General features: G+C 35.1%; 1 protein-coding gene across 1 annotated transcript; it reads right to left on the reverse strand.

Moving 5' to 3' along the window:
• Nucleotides 1–657: 657 nt before the first annotated feature.
• AAK6 (P-loop containing nucleoside triphosphate hydrolases superfamily protein) lies at nucleotides 658–17,927 on the reverse strand. The gene is made up of 3 exons (XM_089797479.1): nucleotides 17,593–17,927; nucleotides 1,351–1,496; nucleotides 658–1,108 (listed from the first exon to the last, which is right to left on the reverse strand). Exons 1-3 carry the CDS (start codon nucleotides 17,848–17,850, stop codon nucleotides 919–921), a joined length of 594 nt encoding a protein of 197 aa, XP_089653605.1. The 5' UTR covers nucleotides 17,851–17,927; the 3' UTR covers nucleotides 658–918.
• Between the last annotated feature and the right edge of the window lie 369 nt (nucleotides 17,928–18,296).

An 18,296-nucleotide genomic window follows, 5' to 3' on the forward strand; every position in this document is an offset into this window, starting at 1 on the left:
TAGACTGTTTTGAGCTTTGACAATAAAAAATTCTACTCTAGCTAGTGGAATAGAAACGTTTTTAAGAATAATTTTATTTACAAGCGTCAAATATATGGGTGAAAGCTTTGGAAGCATTAAAAAATTTATCTTCAACGTGTAAATTTTCGCATCCCCGAGACAATTGAATATTATTGGGTACAAAGGATTCCCTTTACCTTTTTCCTCTGCAGCCTGCAGACTAATTCTAGCATATGTATTAACTTCATGTAATTTTACAATAATAAACTGGTAGATAGTATTCGCAAATTTGCTCAAAAATACATTTATGAATCGTAGCCAATTAATAAGGACTTGTACATTACCATGCAGCTTTATCGTGTTTGTTGAATGGCCGGCAAATTAGTTATTTATAATCTGATCAGGTTAGACACTGGAATTCACTGAAAGCTAGCTGATTAAAAATATCTCTGTGAGCATCCTACTAAAATAACAGCTGCTACTATGCTGACTAGAAATTTCACTGTAGGCATCCTACCAAATAATTTACATTATAGATCTTAGCACACAATTGTATCTTAAGACACATCTTTCATACTAATTTTTTACCCAGCCGTATCTTTTTTTATCATAGCAAATAATTTAAAAAATTCTTCCCAACCAGCAATTGCAATAAGATAGTGTAACCAAAATTTCGTATAATATATACTCTTCGAATATTCAGCCCAAAATGTTCAGAGTGCCCTCTAGAAAATTCTAAATTAATACAGTGTATAACCTGGGATACTCCTTAATCAGCAAAATCAACAAGATAGTGTAACCAAAATTTAGTATAATATATTACTCCTCAAATATCCAGCCCAAAAAGTTCGCAGAACGTGCCCTCTAGAAAATTTGAAATATTACAGTATATAAACTGGGAGACCGGGTCCAAAATATTTATTGGTTATTTGGCCTCCAATTTCTCATCCACTCTTTCAACATATTCACATTCCTGCTGACATCCTCAATAGTATCACTTTGGACAGCCCTGACGATGCCTTCAGAATAGCTCTCACGTGCTTCTTCAAGTAATACTTGAAAAATTTCACATTCAATATTATTCTGGAGCTTCTGCCCACTGTAGCCTCTGACAGAATTAACTACATGATATCAGGTACAAAATATAGGGGAATAAATAATTTAATAGAACAAAGAAATGTCATAAAAATTGAAGTATAATTCTATGCATGAATGTTTCCTCTAGATACTTCATTCAAAACCTATAACTACATGTGCAAAATGCATTCTAGTTAAGCAAAGATTATGTATTTTGAAATAATAGAGTTAAAACATTTAGTCTTAGTTATTAAGAACGAATATATATGTTACCTATTAATCAGACGATCATATAGAACAGAGTTATCTGTTTGTAAAACCACCACAAGATCAAACCACCGTTGGGGAAAAAAACCACTACTATGATGATCAACAATGTTTCCTCCCTCTTCCATCAAGTTTTCAAGCTCATCATTTACCTGCGATATAAACCACAAATAATAAGTAACTAATGTCAATTCGAAGAAATTCTATTTTGCAGTCCCAATCATTTCATGACACAAATTGAAAGAAACTATCAAGCAATCCTCAATATTTGCAGCATTCATCTAAAATGAAACTTTGGCTGAGAAACTATCTAGCAATTCTCAATATTTCCAGCATTCATATAATATGAAGGCTTGACTAACTCTAATTCTACAACTAAAGAAAATTCAGATTGTACAGAAAACTTGAAATAGTCATTTAACTTCAAATTTTGATATATTTTTAATATAAAATATAGTCTTAAAAGGAAAGTGTAAGCTACGCCATAGAGCACAAAATGCGAAGATTATTTAGAACACTCAGTTATACCAGCCAATCCACCAATATGTTTTTAGCCACCCCTGAAGGCTCCCTACTTGCCAAATCTATCTAGGTACATGCATTTATCCAAGTCCTGCTCACTAAATTTTAGTTCTGCCATTTCCTTAACAATTTTTTTATTGCAGGGTTGAAGGTAATAGTGCACAGAGAACAAGTTGCTCATACTTTTTGAAATTAGTATGCAGGTACGCTCCAGTTACATCCTCATCGATAAGCAGTGCATGTTAAGCTCAAAATGTTAATAACAATATTCCCAAGCTCAAGAATTTCAAGCCAAGATCCTCAAGCCATGTACGAAACAAATACTGTGATACCTTTTTTAGAACAAAACTTCATATAAGGTGAAATTAGATCAGGTAAATCAAAATATGACATAAAGTAGCATTCATCAACAGGTAAACAAAGAATTTCAGTATGGAGAAATCCTAGTGGGAAATAGAATTCTAGTGCATAAGTATATGATCCTGATGGTGGATCACGGAGTGCAATCCGAAAAGTTAATGTCAAAATGCTCACACAATCAAATCTAGAAACAGCATACAGATATCTTGTGGACCATGGAAATCTGCTCGCTCTTATATGATTATTGTTTGTACCTAAAGAAAAATTTATGATGAAGTTCACAGAATATCATTCATTGGGGAACATTCAGCCCGGAGTGTTCCCTTTATCACAAATACTACAGTGATGTACATGTCTCTCTGACTAAATGATATCTTCTGAACTTCCTCAATCATTTATACAACTGGGGCAATTCAAATCACCTTCTTTTCCAAACGCTTTTGGATGGTTACAAAATGTCCTTGATCATGCCACAGCTGGAACAGTAAACCAGTATTTATAGTTTATCACCAGATTGTGGTGTAGTCCTCAAACTGATGATATCGCCGATAATATATCATGTTTTGCTGCCATGGTGGAATTAGCAATATAGCTACTAAACTGGTAACTCCTGCATGGAGTGATGAACAATGACATGACAAGAAAGCAAATTGCCATGTCATTCCATGCATTTATATAATTATATTGTTTGCCATCTAGTTTGCCCTGAGCAGCCACTTGGATCGCCATGTGCACATACATCCATACAGCAGCCATTCACATGAATTACATTAGAACTGAGATATAAAGATCATGAACATACATGTGCACAGCAAACTAACGAGAGAAAAACTTGAAGGTTTGAAATGGAGAAATCCAATGTAGGGTTGTGCTGCCAATCCACTACAATAATGAAATGTAAAGTTACATGGTCACAATGCAATGGCAAATTGAGTACACCTAACTCCCTTCTTTTGACCCTCACAACCTATCTTTCCTTTGTTTTCTCTCTATTCTATAAATCAGACAAGAGAAGATACAACTATAGATCACTTTACAGCTCCCCTCCAATACTTTCTCTAAATCAAGGCATCCTACAAGTCAGACGAGAAAGGATCCAAATGACATACCCACCAAATAGATGGCATACCAATCAGACTATTTTCCAGGCCAGGGAATTGATTTCAGATTTTGTATTGTACCAGAAAGGCTTAAGATGGCCAAAACTGTTAAGCGTAAGAGGAAACTTGGATGGAGTTAAGTGCCAACAAGAGGGCAATAATGAAACTTAGGCTCTCATTGGACAGACAATGTGAAATAAAGGAAAAGGGAATAGCAAGGGTGAGGATTCATCCTCACAAACAGGGAAGAGAGACTTGCGTAAAATCAAGTGTTTTGCTACTCCTAATTTTGGTCGCTATGCATCACAGTGTTCGGACAGAACGAAAAGCAGAGGGACAACGACAAAAGTGTAAGAACTTGCCTGAGGCAAAGAATGAAAATGCCAAATCTAGAAGCTCAAGAGATAGTGCAAGAGAGAAAATGATATGATCCTCAAATGACTTGATTCAATGATGATCAATCAATAAATTACATCATAGATGTGCGTGAAAATATAGGCAATGCATGATAACTAGGAGTGATGATAGAGATCAGCTATCATCCACACAAGGTGGAATCACATGTCCACTCAAAGTGGATCATCCTCCATTGTGTAATAAAGTATGTGCAACATGTGCAACAATGACAATATGATAATGTGATAAGAACACAATGGTGGAGCTTACAAACAATGACATGTGATACAACATGTGCTCAAATAGAATGCAAACTCCTAGGTGTTTGCATGACAACTAATATGCAAATGCATTATCCTAAGTGGACTTAAGTGTAATTAATAAATATTTAATTACACTAACAGACCCCCTTAAGTGCAACATAACCTTATTTCAACTCATCAATTCATCACTAACAAGAAGGGAAATAATGAGAAGGATAAACTAAGAGAATTAATGAGTTGGAAAACTTACTTAAAGTGTAATTGGAAATAAGGGGTAACATCAATAAATATTTATAGTGAGGAGGAAGATTGTTGTTTCGCTAATTGTGATTTTGGCTTCCACTGCTTTTTTTTATCGTTGAAACTTGTCACCTTGATTTCTTTTGTTCTCATTATTAGCCACCAATGCCTTAGACTTTGAAGACTTGAGAATTCCCATATCCATCAATGTTGACTATTCCAACATCAACATTTCTGCAAATCCATTGAATTAAGGCTTAGTTAAGGCACTTACCATGGTCAACTTGTGAGTATTGTCACTCGAAACAAAAGCTATAGATTTTGAAGGTAGCCTCTTCAAAATGTGATGAATCAACCTAATATCCTTCATGGGATTACCACAATCCTTAAGTAGTTCTCTCAACTCATTGGCTTTGTTGACATAGTCTTCAATTGTGTCATAACTCCTAGGATCCAAGAGAACTAGATCATCCTCAATTTGGAGTCCCTTTTCCTCATTCACCTAACCTTACAAATCTTCAAAGTTTTTCCCAAGCACCCTCGGCATCCTTAAAGCTAGAAGCAAGAAGAGATCTTTGTGAACACAACTCCTAATGATTCCTAAAGTTCTATCGTCTTGAATTTTGCAATCTTTTTGTGCATCAGAATTAGTGGGTTCTACAATTGAACCATCTACATATATATTTAAACATTTTTCCATTAATCTACTCCATACAATATCTTTCAATGCAGCATATTTGTGTGAAGTTAAAAGTGGAGTTTTAGGTGAACCCATGATGCAAGATTTAAAAAGCACAAGAGAGAAAGAGACAGAAGAACACAAGACACCCCCCAAAAATTACATCATAGATGTGCCAAAATATATAGGCAATGCATGATAATAGAGTGATAATAGAGATCAGCTATCATTCACACAAGGTGGAATCACATGTCCGCTAATGATGGATCATCATCCATTGTGTAACAAAGCATGTGCAACAATAAGAGGATGATAATGTGATAAGAACACAAAGGTAGAGCTCACAAACAATGAGGTGTGAGACAATATTTGCTAAGATAGAATACAAACTCCTAGGTGTATACATGACAACTAATATGAAAATTTATCCTAAGTACACTTGAGTAAAGTGTAATTAGTAAACATTTACTTACACTAACAAGAAGGAAGTGACAACTCTAGATTACTCTGATTAACGAATTTTCTACCAAGTGTGTAAGAGTTCTTGATGGTTTCTTGTCTTTTTACCACCACAGATTCAAAGTATTATGTATGCAGACAACAGGGCCTCTCAACATAAACTAGTGAAACAAAGGGAGACCTGCCCCCCCCTCCCAACCCTTGTGTTCTTGGGACAAGGTCATTCCCAAGATAGGGGGACGAAGACGGAACATCCCCCCACTTCACCCTATCCCATTAACCCATCCTAACATCCACTCATCCCCAACGGGTGGTGCGACATTGATTAAAACTAAATCACCAACCTAAGATTCTTGCTCTCTCCTCCAAAGATTATTGTGTTGTTTGTTTTTCACTATATCCTTCCCCAGATTCCTTCTTACTTCATAATGTAACTCTTGTATAAATAGTTAACAATATCCTCCATCATATCACACTGTCTTCCAAGTTTGCGATTTTACTCTATACATCTACGCCAAGATTGTAGCCATATAACATCTAGAAAGGATGCTTAGTTGTACTCTTGTTAAATAAATTGTAAGCAAACTTGTGAAATATCAAGTCCCCTCAATTTAGCTTCTTTTCTATGTCAAACATCCTAACAAATTCCCCAGACTTCTACTGACAAACTCCATTTGTCCATTTCTTTGAGGATGATAGACTGAACTAAAACCCAACATAGTGCATAACTTTCTCTACAAAGTACACCAAACATAGCCTACAAATTTTGTTTCTCTATTTGAGACAATGCTCTTCGGCAAACAATATTTCCCTAGGTTTCTATTTACAAACTCCATTTGCCCATCCATTTGAGGATGATAGACTGAACTAAAACCCAACTTAGTGTGCATAACTCTCTCACAAAGTACACCAAACTTAGCCTACAAATTTTGTTTCACTATCTGAAACAAAGCTCTTTTGCAAACCATATAGTAATCCTCAAAAAATCTCTAGTTCACGATTTTTTAAGAAACCCCAGCTGACATAATTTTCCCCTTAAAAATCCTGATTTAATCAGCTGCAATTTTCAATGACGTTCAATGATTTTAATAGGTTTAAATTGTGAAAAATCACCTCAGAAACACATTTGCTATCCACCAACCTATTGCAATACCATAACTGTGTGAAAGCATATTTAGTTGGATTTTTTTTGTTGATTTTTAGCACAAAAACTGAGCACTAGCTGTTGGGACATGATTTGCCATCAAATAGTTGCCACCTATCATCAGGTTGCTAAGGAAAATCACAAAAAGGCTACCTTGAATTAAAGCATATTTCTAATAGATGTTAAGGACATTAAAATAGACACATGTTCTTTGATATGCTTCTATGTTTGGTGTTAACGACATTTAACATGGAAACATGGAATGGTTAAGAGTTGTGTTAGTTTTTTCTCAGCATTCTACAGGACTGCCATTTGCCTTAAGCTGAAAGTAATTCTTTGCTTGTATAGAAATCCAAAGACACAATTTAGAGGGACACAGTAGACAATATCATAAATTCTAAATTGCAATTATATCTGATTTTTTAATATATCTAAACCTTCTAAAGAGTATTTCCCAAAAGTAAATATAGAAAGCTAGACTAAGCTGAAATGGAACTATATTGGCTTGATATCAACATAAAGAGGATTGCTTACTTGAAATTCTTGTGATCCCGATTATTCAAAAGAATTTTACCAATTTGATTATCAATGATAATACAAGGTGGTTGTTCAGCTTATCAAAGTTAGTTTGGATTCTGGAACAACTTCCTTTTCAGATGCATACAAAGTGTGATGATTTGGAGCTTCCATTTGACATCAGGCATCAAACTTAATAACAATTTGCATCAGGTAGTGATAATTGTATAATCAAGTGGGAAGTACAAGTCTATATATAATAGTACACAAACATTGTGGAACCAGAAGCAGAATGGTTCCTATCAAAGAAATAAAAACAGCTTGTAGTGCTGAAAAAATGAAATATAGTAATATTTTATATCAAAATGAAATCTTGTTTTGGTTATATAAAAATTTCCCATGTAATTCTATAAGCTTAATACTCTGTTAATTGATAAAACTCGCTGCTTCGATGCATGCCCTGCAATTGTTAGGAAACTACATTCCATTTAGGCTCTTCAGAATACCTGCAAAGAGTACAATGGTGGTACAAATATGCTTTAGACCAGTGTAACACGGGGACTCACACTCCCCTCCCAAACCTTAGAAGTACCCGTCCCCAAGACGTCCCCGCACCAGTTCTTGAGTACCCAAGTACCCCAACCTCTACCATTCCACAACCATGCCGCCACTTCGATGGGTACTTGAATTTCTATTTGAATTTTTATTTTTTAATGTTACTATTGGGTATGTAATATGTTACTATGTTGAATGTTCAATGGTTCTAGTTCATGTTGCGATTTTGCTATATTCAAGAATTTTAATTTAGTATGTTCTACTGAAACATAGTTTCATAACTAGCATTTCAAGTTATATATGTGTATTATACAATGCCCCTCCCTATCCCATCCACCACTTACCGCTGTCCCCTGGCTGTCCCAAAAATGAGGCCCATTTTCCCCCGTCCCAGAAACTCATCCCGACGTCCTCCCATCCCAATGTACCACAGTACTAGGGTTACATTGCTTTAGACATATAGAGAAGCATTTCATTCATATTAAATAGGTGTCAAGCAAACTAATAGAAGTCATGCCCCAATCTCGTGTGATTATCTTAAACCCTCCCAAAGCAAAGCTCATATATCTTCACTTATAACGATCCAAATAGATTTCAACAACTATCCCATCCAAAGGGAATATTCTTTGTGCTTTGCTTTTCACTGAAACTTGTATCTATGACCTCTCAAATTCTCCAAACTATCAATGCTTTTAAATCCATCATCCACTTATATGCAAAATAAACACTTTAATAATAGTTAAAATGATGGCTAAATAGTTGCTCTCTTCTTTAGTACTAGTAGACCTTTAATATCTAGTAGGAAAAAGTTTCACTCCCTTTACTACTTTATAAATCTGCTAAAATAGTTATTGTGAACATTTCAATATCATTGATGGTCTTTGGAGATGCAAAACCTATCATGAGCTATTTGATTCAAAACCTATTAATTTGAACTTTGCAATTGCTTCTTTTGTCATATAATTTCTCTTTCACACTCTTAATAAAGTTCTCTTTCACACTGCTCAAGAAATTGCAAGTGCTATTAAATCACAAATATGAAATAGTTGATTCTCGTTTTGTAATTTATGATGCATGTTCAACAAGAAAGATTCTCATTTTTCAATGACTTTCTTGAACTTGAAGATCTTGAGATCCTCAAGGCCAATTGGATAGTCATGAGGTTGAATGACTTGGGGGAGGCTCCTATTTGTAGTAGCAAGAGTCATAGGTTGCATTTTCTTTTTTGGATCTTAGAATATACTTTATACGTTGACTTGGTTTAGTCATCGACATCAACCAAGCTAGTGCAATCTCCTAAGGTAAAAGTAAGATGTTCAAACTACTAACATGTTATTAACGCCATCCATTGATGCATAACCAATAATCAAGGTTAAGTTTACAAATATGTCATTCGACCACACAAGGCAAACTTACAATCAGCAAGAAGCTAATGGTTTGGTCTAAGCAAGTTCTCCAAAGATGCATCCAAAATATCTTCCATTTAACTAAACACTACGTCTAACTAGAATGAAATATACTCTCAATGAGGAAATGTAGAAACCATGCAATACTCCAAAGCAACACAAGTAATCCACCATGAGGACAAACAATGAATTAGCAATTAATTTGATAGCATTATGGCAACAATTTCAACAAGTCTCCTCTCCTATTCTACCTCTAATCTCATGAGTTACAAATAAGCATTATGGCCTTTTATAGTTGTTCAAATACAATTAAGTGCCAAGATTATACCAACATTGCCCTAATCTACCTAATTGCTACAATCATTAAATGCTCGTCCAATTACATAAAGGCGACACCTTGTGGGTCAATGAGAAAATTACAATGTTTTTGAGAGCCAATAAGAAAATAGATTAGGTATACGCACTACACATTAACACTTGGCATAACATAATTAAATGTGTTGGAGCATGTGTTACTAGACTGTTTTGATTAGTTGAAGATGGGTGGGCACCACCTCAACATCTTAGCTCATAGACTTTATCAATTCTTTGGTGATGAGAAAATATCTCTTGATACTCAACATCTTCAAGCCTTAAATTGTGATGGCACATTCCCAAATTGCTTATTCTTAAATTTTCTCCATCTCTTGGAAATCTTCTCATTGCACTTGTTTGTTCTTTATGACTTGATATCTCTTTTGATGCCTTGACCTTGAATTTATTGAAGTGATGAATTCTTTATATTCTTGGATTATTCAAAGTGAACTTGGAATTCCAAAGGAAATTAAAGTTGATTTTTTCTCTACTTCGAGACTTGCAAATTTGTTCTTTATGCTTGGCCTTTGTTCTTTGAACTCTATCTTGGTCTCATTCTTTGAATTTGCACTTTCAACGTTGAGGATCATCTTTCTTGTCCTCGAGCATCTTTGTCTTTACATCTTGTTTGAAGTTTTGAGCATGATCTTCTTCAATCGAAGAATGGCCATTTGCGAATTCTTGCCTATAGTCCTTGAGCTTGACCTCGCCATCATCTTTTGTTTTGCATGCTTCTCCTTCCTCAAGAATTACCTTGCAAAACAAAGGAAATTGAATGAAGCTCACAAAATGACAAGTATAAACGATATTATGATATGAAGTTCCATCTAGATTTGCTTTAAACCGGTTCTTTCTCCTACTAAACCAGCTTTATCAAGAATTCTTGTCAAAATAAGGAGGCAAACTGCACTTTGATCATGAATTTTCTTTAATCGAAGGCCAAATTTTCATAATTTCCATGGAGATGTTGATCTTACAATCCACTTGAATTAGGCTTGTTTTGATGAGCAGTTCTGATTTATGTCTTGAAATGTCATACTTCCGTGCTAGAAGCAACATAGAACTGAAATTGGGCCATGTTAGTGTATTCAGATTGGTATAGAAATACTATCAAGATTGCTTTCTTCAAATAAGAATCTGATTGATGTCCTTTCAAATAACGATGTCATTGTATTAAGATGAGAACCTATAACAAATATAATGACCACGAACTGCAGAGATATATGTATATGGCAGAGATATATATGTGAGTGTGATACCGTCACTGATACACACTTGAAGACTGGGTTAAGTTATGTGTTCGCTGTGTGTTTCAATCAGTGGAGGAAACCATATATATAAGTGTTGATACAGTGACTATGAGTCACGACCAATAGGCATGACTCATACTTGAGTCATGTCTATTGTGCGTGACTCAATAGTCGCCATCGTAGATTATAATATAATCAGTCTGCGGTTATATACCTTAACTAACTCATAATATGGGCAGTCGATAATAGAGTTTTCACTTTTATTAATTTATATATATTATATTATATCTGCAGATGTATATATCTATAATATTTAATCAAGAAGTTGTTCGTTATATTTATACTTTAAGTTTTATCTGACGAAGCTATAAAAACATTAACAGGCCACAATTGGAGGGCAGAATTTTGGGATTCTTGAGTTTGAAAATCTTGATAAGAAACAAAATCCCCTATGTCAGGATTGAAGATTTTCTTTGCCTTTCCACTCTTGTGTGATCTATGTTTTCAACATTCAAAGCTCTCCATAACATAATGCCAAAGCAGAAATTGATGATTGTGCCTTTGAGCCTTTCTAAACTCATGTTTCGAACTTCGCTTCAATGGTTGAAATAGTTTCTAAACTCTATTTTGCAAGTTGACTTCCAATTGTTCACTTCAATTTCTTCAATTGGGAGGATGAAATAGTCTATATAAATATAACATTTAGCTATAATAGATATTATACATTAAGTCGTATTTTATATAATATTGTCATGATGTTTGAGAATTGTTTTAGGTTCAAAGGAGCTATAATTAAATTTTAGATTTTGGGAGATTCGAAAAAAATTCTAGACTCAATCAAATATAGAGAATTAGTACACCTCTAGTGTGTTATCTCCCATAACTTTTCCCAAGATAAATTTGCTACGAGATTAAGGATTTTCCTAAGTTGTCGGTTTAGATTCCAGTATGGGTGCGGGTTCGAGATTTGGGTTCGAAATTCATCCAAATATTTTTGTTTTGGGTTCGGATGTACAAAAACATTTTAAAAAATAATATGTATGTGTGTATAAATATGCAACAACGAATAAGTTCATACATCACTATGTTAATAGGAAAGCAACATAGCAAAATACACCACTATATCTATGTTTCAATTCAATAGGATATTAATTGCATCATTTAGTCATACATACAACATGATACACTTGCTTGCTCACATGCATGGAACATATTTCCATATTAAGGGGGCAGTTTGAGAATGAAAGGAATTGTCCAAAGATAAGTGTAGTTATCTGAATTTTTATTTTGTAATGGTTAGAGGATTTCTAACCAGGGTAGATCAAAAGTTGAGGTTCAAATTTCAGGCCCTGGATTCAAAGATATCATATCTTTTTTAAAGAATTTCCTCTATATTTGTCAATTTGGATTTCCTCTCTAAGCAAGTTTTCATTTTCACTCACAAACGCATAAATGACATATAAACCATCTATTTTGGTCTTTTTAGTGGTTACTTGAGGATTGGGAGGATCGAATAGACCAAATGAGGAACAAAAAAACACTTTAAAAAGTCCAAAAAAATGTTTTCAGACCAAATTCATCCCAAGTTTGGCTGCTGGGCAGAAAATTCTTCAAAATTTGCTGCAAATTCTGCCCAGGTTCCTCATACAAAGTTTGCAGCAAATTCATAGCTCTGCAAGCAAATTTAGGGAGAATTTATGTTACCCCAAGTTTCCAGGACGAGAGGACGGGGGGACGGGGAAACAGGTTTCCGGGACAATTGTTTTTTTTGGCTGAAATAGGGGATGGCAGGGGATGGCTTATATATATATATATATCAATTTTCAAATATATTTGTCAATTCTACATTCATCACAGCAACATAGTTTAAAATTATCAATTCCATTAATCAAATAATAATTCATCAATGATCACAAAGCATAGCAATCAGCATCTAATCAAATCATCATAGAAAATTCTAAATAACATCATTTTCAATAGTCATTTAAGTACTTAAAATAACATTATTACATAATGAAATGAATCAAATAAGAGAATGAAAAACATCAACTCTTAATAAAATGGAAACGTTGAATAGATAAAGACTCAAATTTTAAAGTTTTAGACTTTTAAAGTATCAACTAGAGTGTATCAATGATCATATTGATATATAATCATTCCATCAATGTATCAACTATCAATGATCATATAATATTATAATGTCAAGACAGAACACTCCAAAGTCTGAAACATCAAAGTCAAAATGAAAACAAAAGATACTAAGGCAGCTGCCCCTAATCATCCATATCAAAGTCACCATCAATATCATCTTGAGCTTCAAAATTAAAACACAGAGACTATAAAGCCGCCCCTAATCATTCATTTTATAATATATTTTTTTAAAAAATTGACGTTCACAAGTCCGAGCCTGCAAATGGCTGGAAAATCATTTTTTTAATGGTTTTTTTGAATTTAATAAATTTTAATAGGAAACATTTTATGCAGTCCCGGAGACGTTAGGAAATGGAAAAATAGTCCCCGAAGCAGTCAACGTGGTTCAAAAACTCGTTGACCGTTTCCAAAGTTTCGGGGACGCGTTTCATATTTCCTTCTCTAAGTGGGGACGTCTGGGAAATGTCCCCTACCGTCCCCCCGTCCCCAAAACTGTTCCCGTTTCCAAAACTTCGGATTTAGGGGTGGAAACGCGTCCCCGAGTAACATAGGGGAGAATTTGACAAGGACCACACTTTCTACAAAATCGAACTAGACTTTGATGGTTGCCAGAGAGAAACTGGTAACTTAGGGATTTTCCATGAATTCTAAATCATTTCATCACAAATCTCTTGATTTCAACTTCAAATCCTTGACTAGCTTAGCCCATATCTCACTCCTATCCCGAACTAACTTGACTCCCTAGCAAGCCAAAGTTGATCAAAGTCAGCTCTTAGACTTGGAGACTTGAAAATTATCACCAAACTAAGACTACCTAAGATAACTACCTCTACTCCTAAGCGAAAAGAGGGGGTCTTGTGGAAACCTACAACGTCACCCTTTACCGTCTACTTGAAAGTTGCACAAATGCCACTAAATCTTCTTATAAATTTTATGAATAAGCTTGCTAAATCATAAAACTCCTCGCTAGAAATATATTAGTTATGGCTCATGACATTTTGACATTAAAACACCTTGCGACCAACCTCTTCACTTGTATAACAAGTATCAATAAAATCCTCTTTCTCTACCCTTTTATAGTAACCTTCTTGAAGCTGAATCTAATTGTCCTCTTTTGTGCTAATTGTATTAATTGCTTTGTGTTGTGTTGGATTCCCTTTCATTTCCTCAGTTCTTTACCACCATTAGTTGGTCCTCTTCCTCTAGAGAACCTTTGTCTTCATTGAATTACTTTTCTATTTCTTGTCAGCTTCTCCTCAACCATTAAAGCATTCAAATAGGCCTCTTTAATTGACCTTGCTCTAATCAATATTAAATCGTCCATTTATAGACCTTGACATCCTTTATTCATATTCTTCGTGTGGCCAACCAAAGAGTTGAACCTATAGAATTCCTTCACATAGCCCTCAATAATCACCTCTTTTGTTTTAAATTATACAGTTTTTTAGTTAAATTCAACCATAATTTGTCGCTAGAAATCTCACCTTTGATTTGGCAACAAACTGGTGCATTCATCTTTTTGTTTGAAAATAACCCCACCACAATGGCGCATAAATTTTAATTTTGACCCAGCAAACTTTACTTTTTTTTGGTCCTCCACTGATTTGTAATAAAAATGGTTTTTCATCTCTGAAATCCAATCCTAATGCTCTTAAGGGCCTAAATTTCCACTGCAGAAGAGAGTGTCCAGTCTTGATTTACTGCTCATCTTGGACATAGTTCTTAAAAAATTCCTTCTAGTTAATCCATTATATCCCTTTACCTCTGATTCCTCGGCTTCTACTGCTCCTCCATCTTCACTGGTATCTTCCACATATACTTCTCATATTTGGGTTGCCTCTGTTGCATTATCCTAACTGTGATTTCTCTTGGTATCTCTACTATATATGCAACCCCTATGCTCTTGATCTTCCTATTGGTGCCAGGCCTTTTCCTCAAGATCTATGCAGATGCAGAATTTCACACATGCACTTAACAATAAATGTCTAGATTCTCTTTAGGACAACCCAAAGAGATGTATCCACTCTGATACCACTTGATGCAGTCTAGGTAGGAGGTTCAATTGAACCATCACCATCACCTTTAACCTAGTAGCCTCAACACTTTTGGACAAAGTCCAACAACGAAAGGTAAAATAATAATAATGATACTGTTTTTATTAACCATTAAAATCAACATCCAGATGGATTACAAAGATGCTATGAACTTACTGAAATACAACTTACACATAAAATGTCACCAATTTGATTTTTACACCCATATAGGTACAATTTTCAAAAACAAATATCCATGCTATCTGGTTTTTCCCTTCTATTTTCTCCATGATGTATTTTTATCTCTTTCAAACCATCAAAATCATCCTCGTTTTTGTGCACTTAATTTGGCTCTTCCAACCTAGTCTTCTGTCATGAATTAGGACATGGTTTGAGTTTTCAAAAGAAAAACATGTCCAGATCTTTGCATGTGCCCTTTGAATCCTTAAAAATAGTTTTTTTTCTTTGCTTACTTGATTCTAATTTATAAATGTCTTGATGATAGTTGAAGTAATCCTCAACCATTGCACCCTATATAATTGTCTTCCATGCTTATTCGTCTTTATACTGGACAGTTTCATTAACAAGTTAAATTAAGAACGCAGTTAATGGTAAACCGCAAACCTCAACTCAGAGCTGCTCTCCAAAACTATGATGCGAGACGGGCATAAAATTTATAGGAGACCTTTTAATTTAATAACATGATGGGGACTTGGGATAAACTGAAATCTAAACTTGATCTCTCAGACACTCACAAGAAGACTTATACCCTCTTTAATAAATCAGCGGGCACTTTCTTTCCTGGCAAGCTGATAAATACTACAGATATGTTTAGTAAGATTAATTGGAAAGATGGTTCTTAATTCACAGATATTAGTACTAAAAAGATTTATAACATGGTCAAAGAGGACAATACTATTCATAATAGCATTAAATAAAATTTGGTGCCTTAACTAGCCGGACTCCAAATGACATTTATCCTAGACTTTATGTGGCATCAAGCCACTAAGCCTAAAAAGATTTGTTTCAAATGGATCCTTTGACTGAAAAAACTTGTTGCTAAAACTCTATCATTGTGGCATTTTAGCCATCTCCTGTTCTTTAAGCTGTGTACCTGAAAGCATTAAGCACATTTTCTTTGAATGCAAATTCGTTATGATGACTTGGTCCTCTTTTTTTGGTAAACCCATGGATTGGAACAAGCCCTTTTTAACAATACCTTTGATCACAAGCTTAACAAATTTTGGTCTGTCTTTTCTAATAAAGTCTTATGGTCATCTGGAAGAAGAGAAATGAAGAGATATTTAGGGGATCCAAAAGGGACCTTACTGGATTTTCTATAAAACTCGCCTATCTACTTATCATTTCTCAGGTAACTGCTGTATTAGAGATTCCAAAGAGCAGATTAAATATCATTCTGCAGGAAGGAGCAATGTTGCTCTACAAGGTGGATATCAAGTCTACTCATTACTTCAGCACCTACAGTGAGATATCAATGAAAAGGAACATGAGGCATTGAAACAGTCTGTGGCTAAAGAGAACATTAATGTGGCGGAAAAGAACAAGGAGATCCAAATGAACCAGACTCCAGATGCACCTAAGTGGGGAGCAATTGCTGAGATGCCCCCACTTGATCCACCAGTCAATGCTGATGAGGCTGAATGCAGCAATAATATCATTGGTGCTTGGGACTAGTCTAGATCTGCATAATAGTTTTGACAAGTCTCTTTTTGGAGATCTTCGAAGTTTATTTTGTATAAAGAGGCTTCATATGTTAAACTCTGATTGCTGACTGTTAAACAGCAGCCATACTAGTAGTTTTTAAGTTCATTTTGAAAAACTGATATATAATTGTAGTGATTTTCTCGATATTTAATATTAAAAAATTAAATTAAGAGCTATACTTTCATTCAATTCTACTTAGTTCAGCTTTCGAATGAAACTTGCCACATCATCATCGAACATAACCCTAAAAAAATCTACTTTATTCCAACTGAAACAGCTTGAGGACCTCGCCTGCCAAATAACTACAGAGAAATCGAAACAAAACCAAAACCCAGACCAGTTATGCATTAACTGAAATAACCACGCATCAGTATGAGATACAGTTGCGGGTCACCTGGGATCCCACAGCATCAAGCATATAGGAAGCGCATCAATTGGTAAGTCGTGTGGCAACTGGAAAAAATAGTGGTGCGCCAATTAAAAATCTAAACAGGAAGTTGTGCGGGCGGAGGGAAAGTACATGGAAGTTGGAATAATTCACTCACCTCCGATTTCCTCGAACATACCATCAAAACGAAAAGACTCGGACAAAACGACCAAACTTCGACACTATCTTCCATACTTCGCATTTGGATGATGCATCACAGCATGTACTCCAGAAATATAACGAACACATTTTGCAGTACCGAGTTTTCACAGACTAACATTATTTGCGCCTCAGCTACTAATTTTAAGGGATTTGACAAAAGCGTGTACAAGTAAGCTGATATTGAAAAGGCAATAAAAAATATTTAAATGCCCTAATTTGGCACTACAAATTTCTTTTCCATAACCTAGCGACCCAATTTACATTCTGAAAGATTCTGAATTTTACAATTACAAATCGTTCGTTTACTGTTTACGGGACGACACACCACAAAAATACAAGCAGCGAATCCTCCATAAAGCCCTGCCCTATCTCATTATGAAGGAACACTCTACAATAGAGCTACTCCAGAAAGCATTCATTGTTGAACTCTGTTCTACATAAAGTGGGGATCCAAAAAACCGAAAACACTTATTGAGAGATGAGCAGAAAATAAAATAGGAAGGTACCATGTCTTCGTTGAGAAAGTAACATTCATACTCCTCGTCCCAGCCGTCATGGAGATTCTTCTGCTTGACGATGTCGCCTACGTTGATGTGACGGAGATTCACAGAAGGGTCGTCTGCTAACAGAGAACAGGTCGTTGTCTTTCCTGTCCCAGGCGTTCCTGTTACTAAAATGTTCGGCCGCCTTCTTTCCCTTGAATCTGCCATCTGTTTTGGGCTGTTCACTGCTTCTTCTCTTGATTCCATGATCTGCAACTCCATGAAACTCCGATACACCTGAAACAGATATACTACTAGTATGGCAGGTTTAAGATCGAGTACCCATGTTGCCTCTCTCACTTTTGCCGATATTTGAAGGGTTTTTGGAGGTTTTAGTGTGGGGTCTCATGGAGGGGTAAAAACAATTTGTCTTGTTTTTTTCAATTGGGGGTGTTGATTTTTTAAAAATATTTTTATTGTGTGGTCTTATGAATTTGTAATGCATCCCACATAAAAATATGAACTCCTAAATGGAAGGAAGTTTGCTTCTTAAAATTTATTGGAGTACAAACTTAAATTTTAGAAATATTTTCCGTGGAGTTAAGTCTAGCCCTACCATTAAGCAAGGTCCTATGAGAGGGACTATAGAGTGGGTAGTTTCATGATAATTTTTTGGAGGGGGTTAAAGGTTTAATTGGAATCTTGTCTTTCATAATAAGAGTTCTGAC

This window comes from Cupressus sempervirens, chromosome 8 (genome assembly GCF_028749045.1).
Source record: "Cupressus sempervirens isolate cs-2001-9-10 chromosome 8, ASM2874904v1, whole genome shotgun sequence".
Lineage (NCBI taxonomy): Eukaryota > Viridiplantae > Streptophyta > Pinopsida > Cupressales > Cupressaceae > Cupressus > Cupressus sempervirens.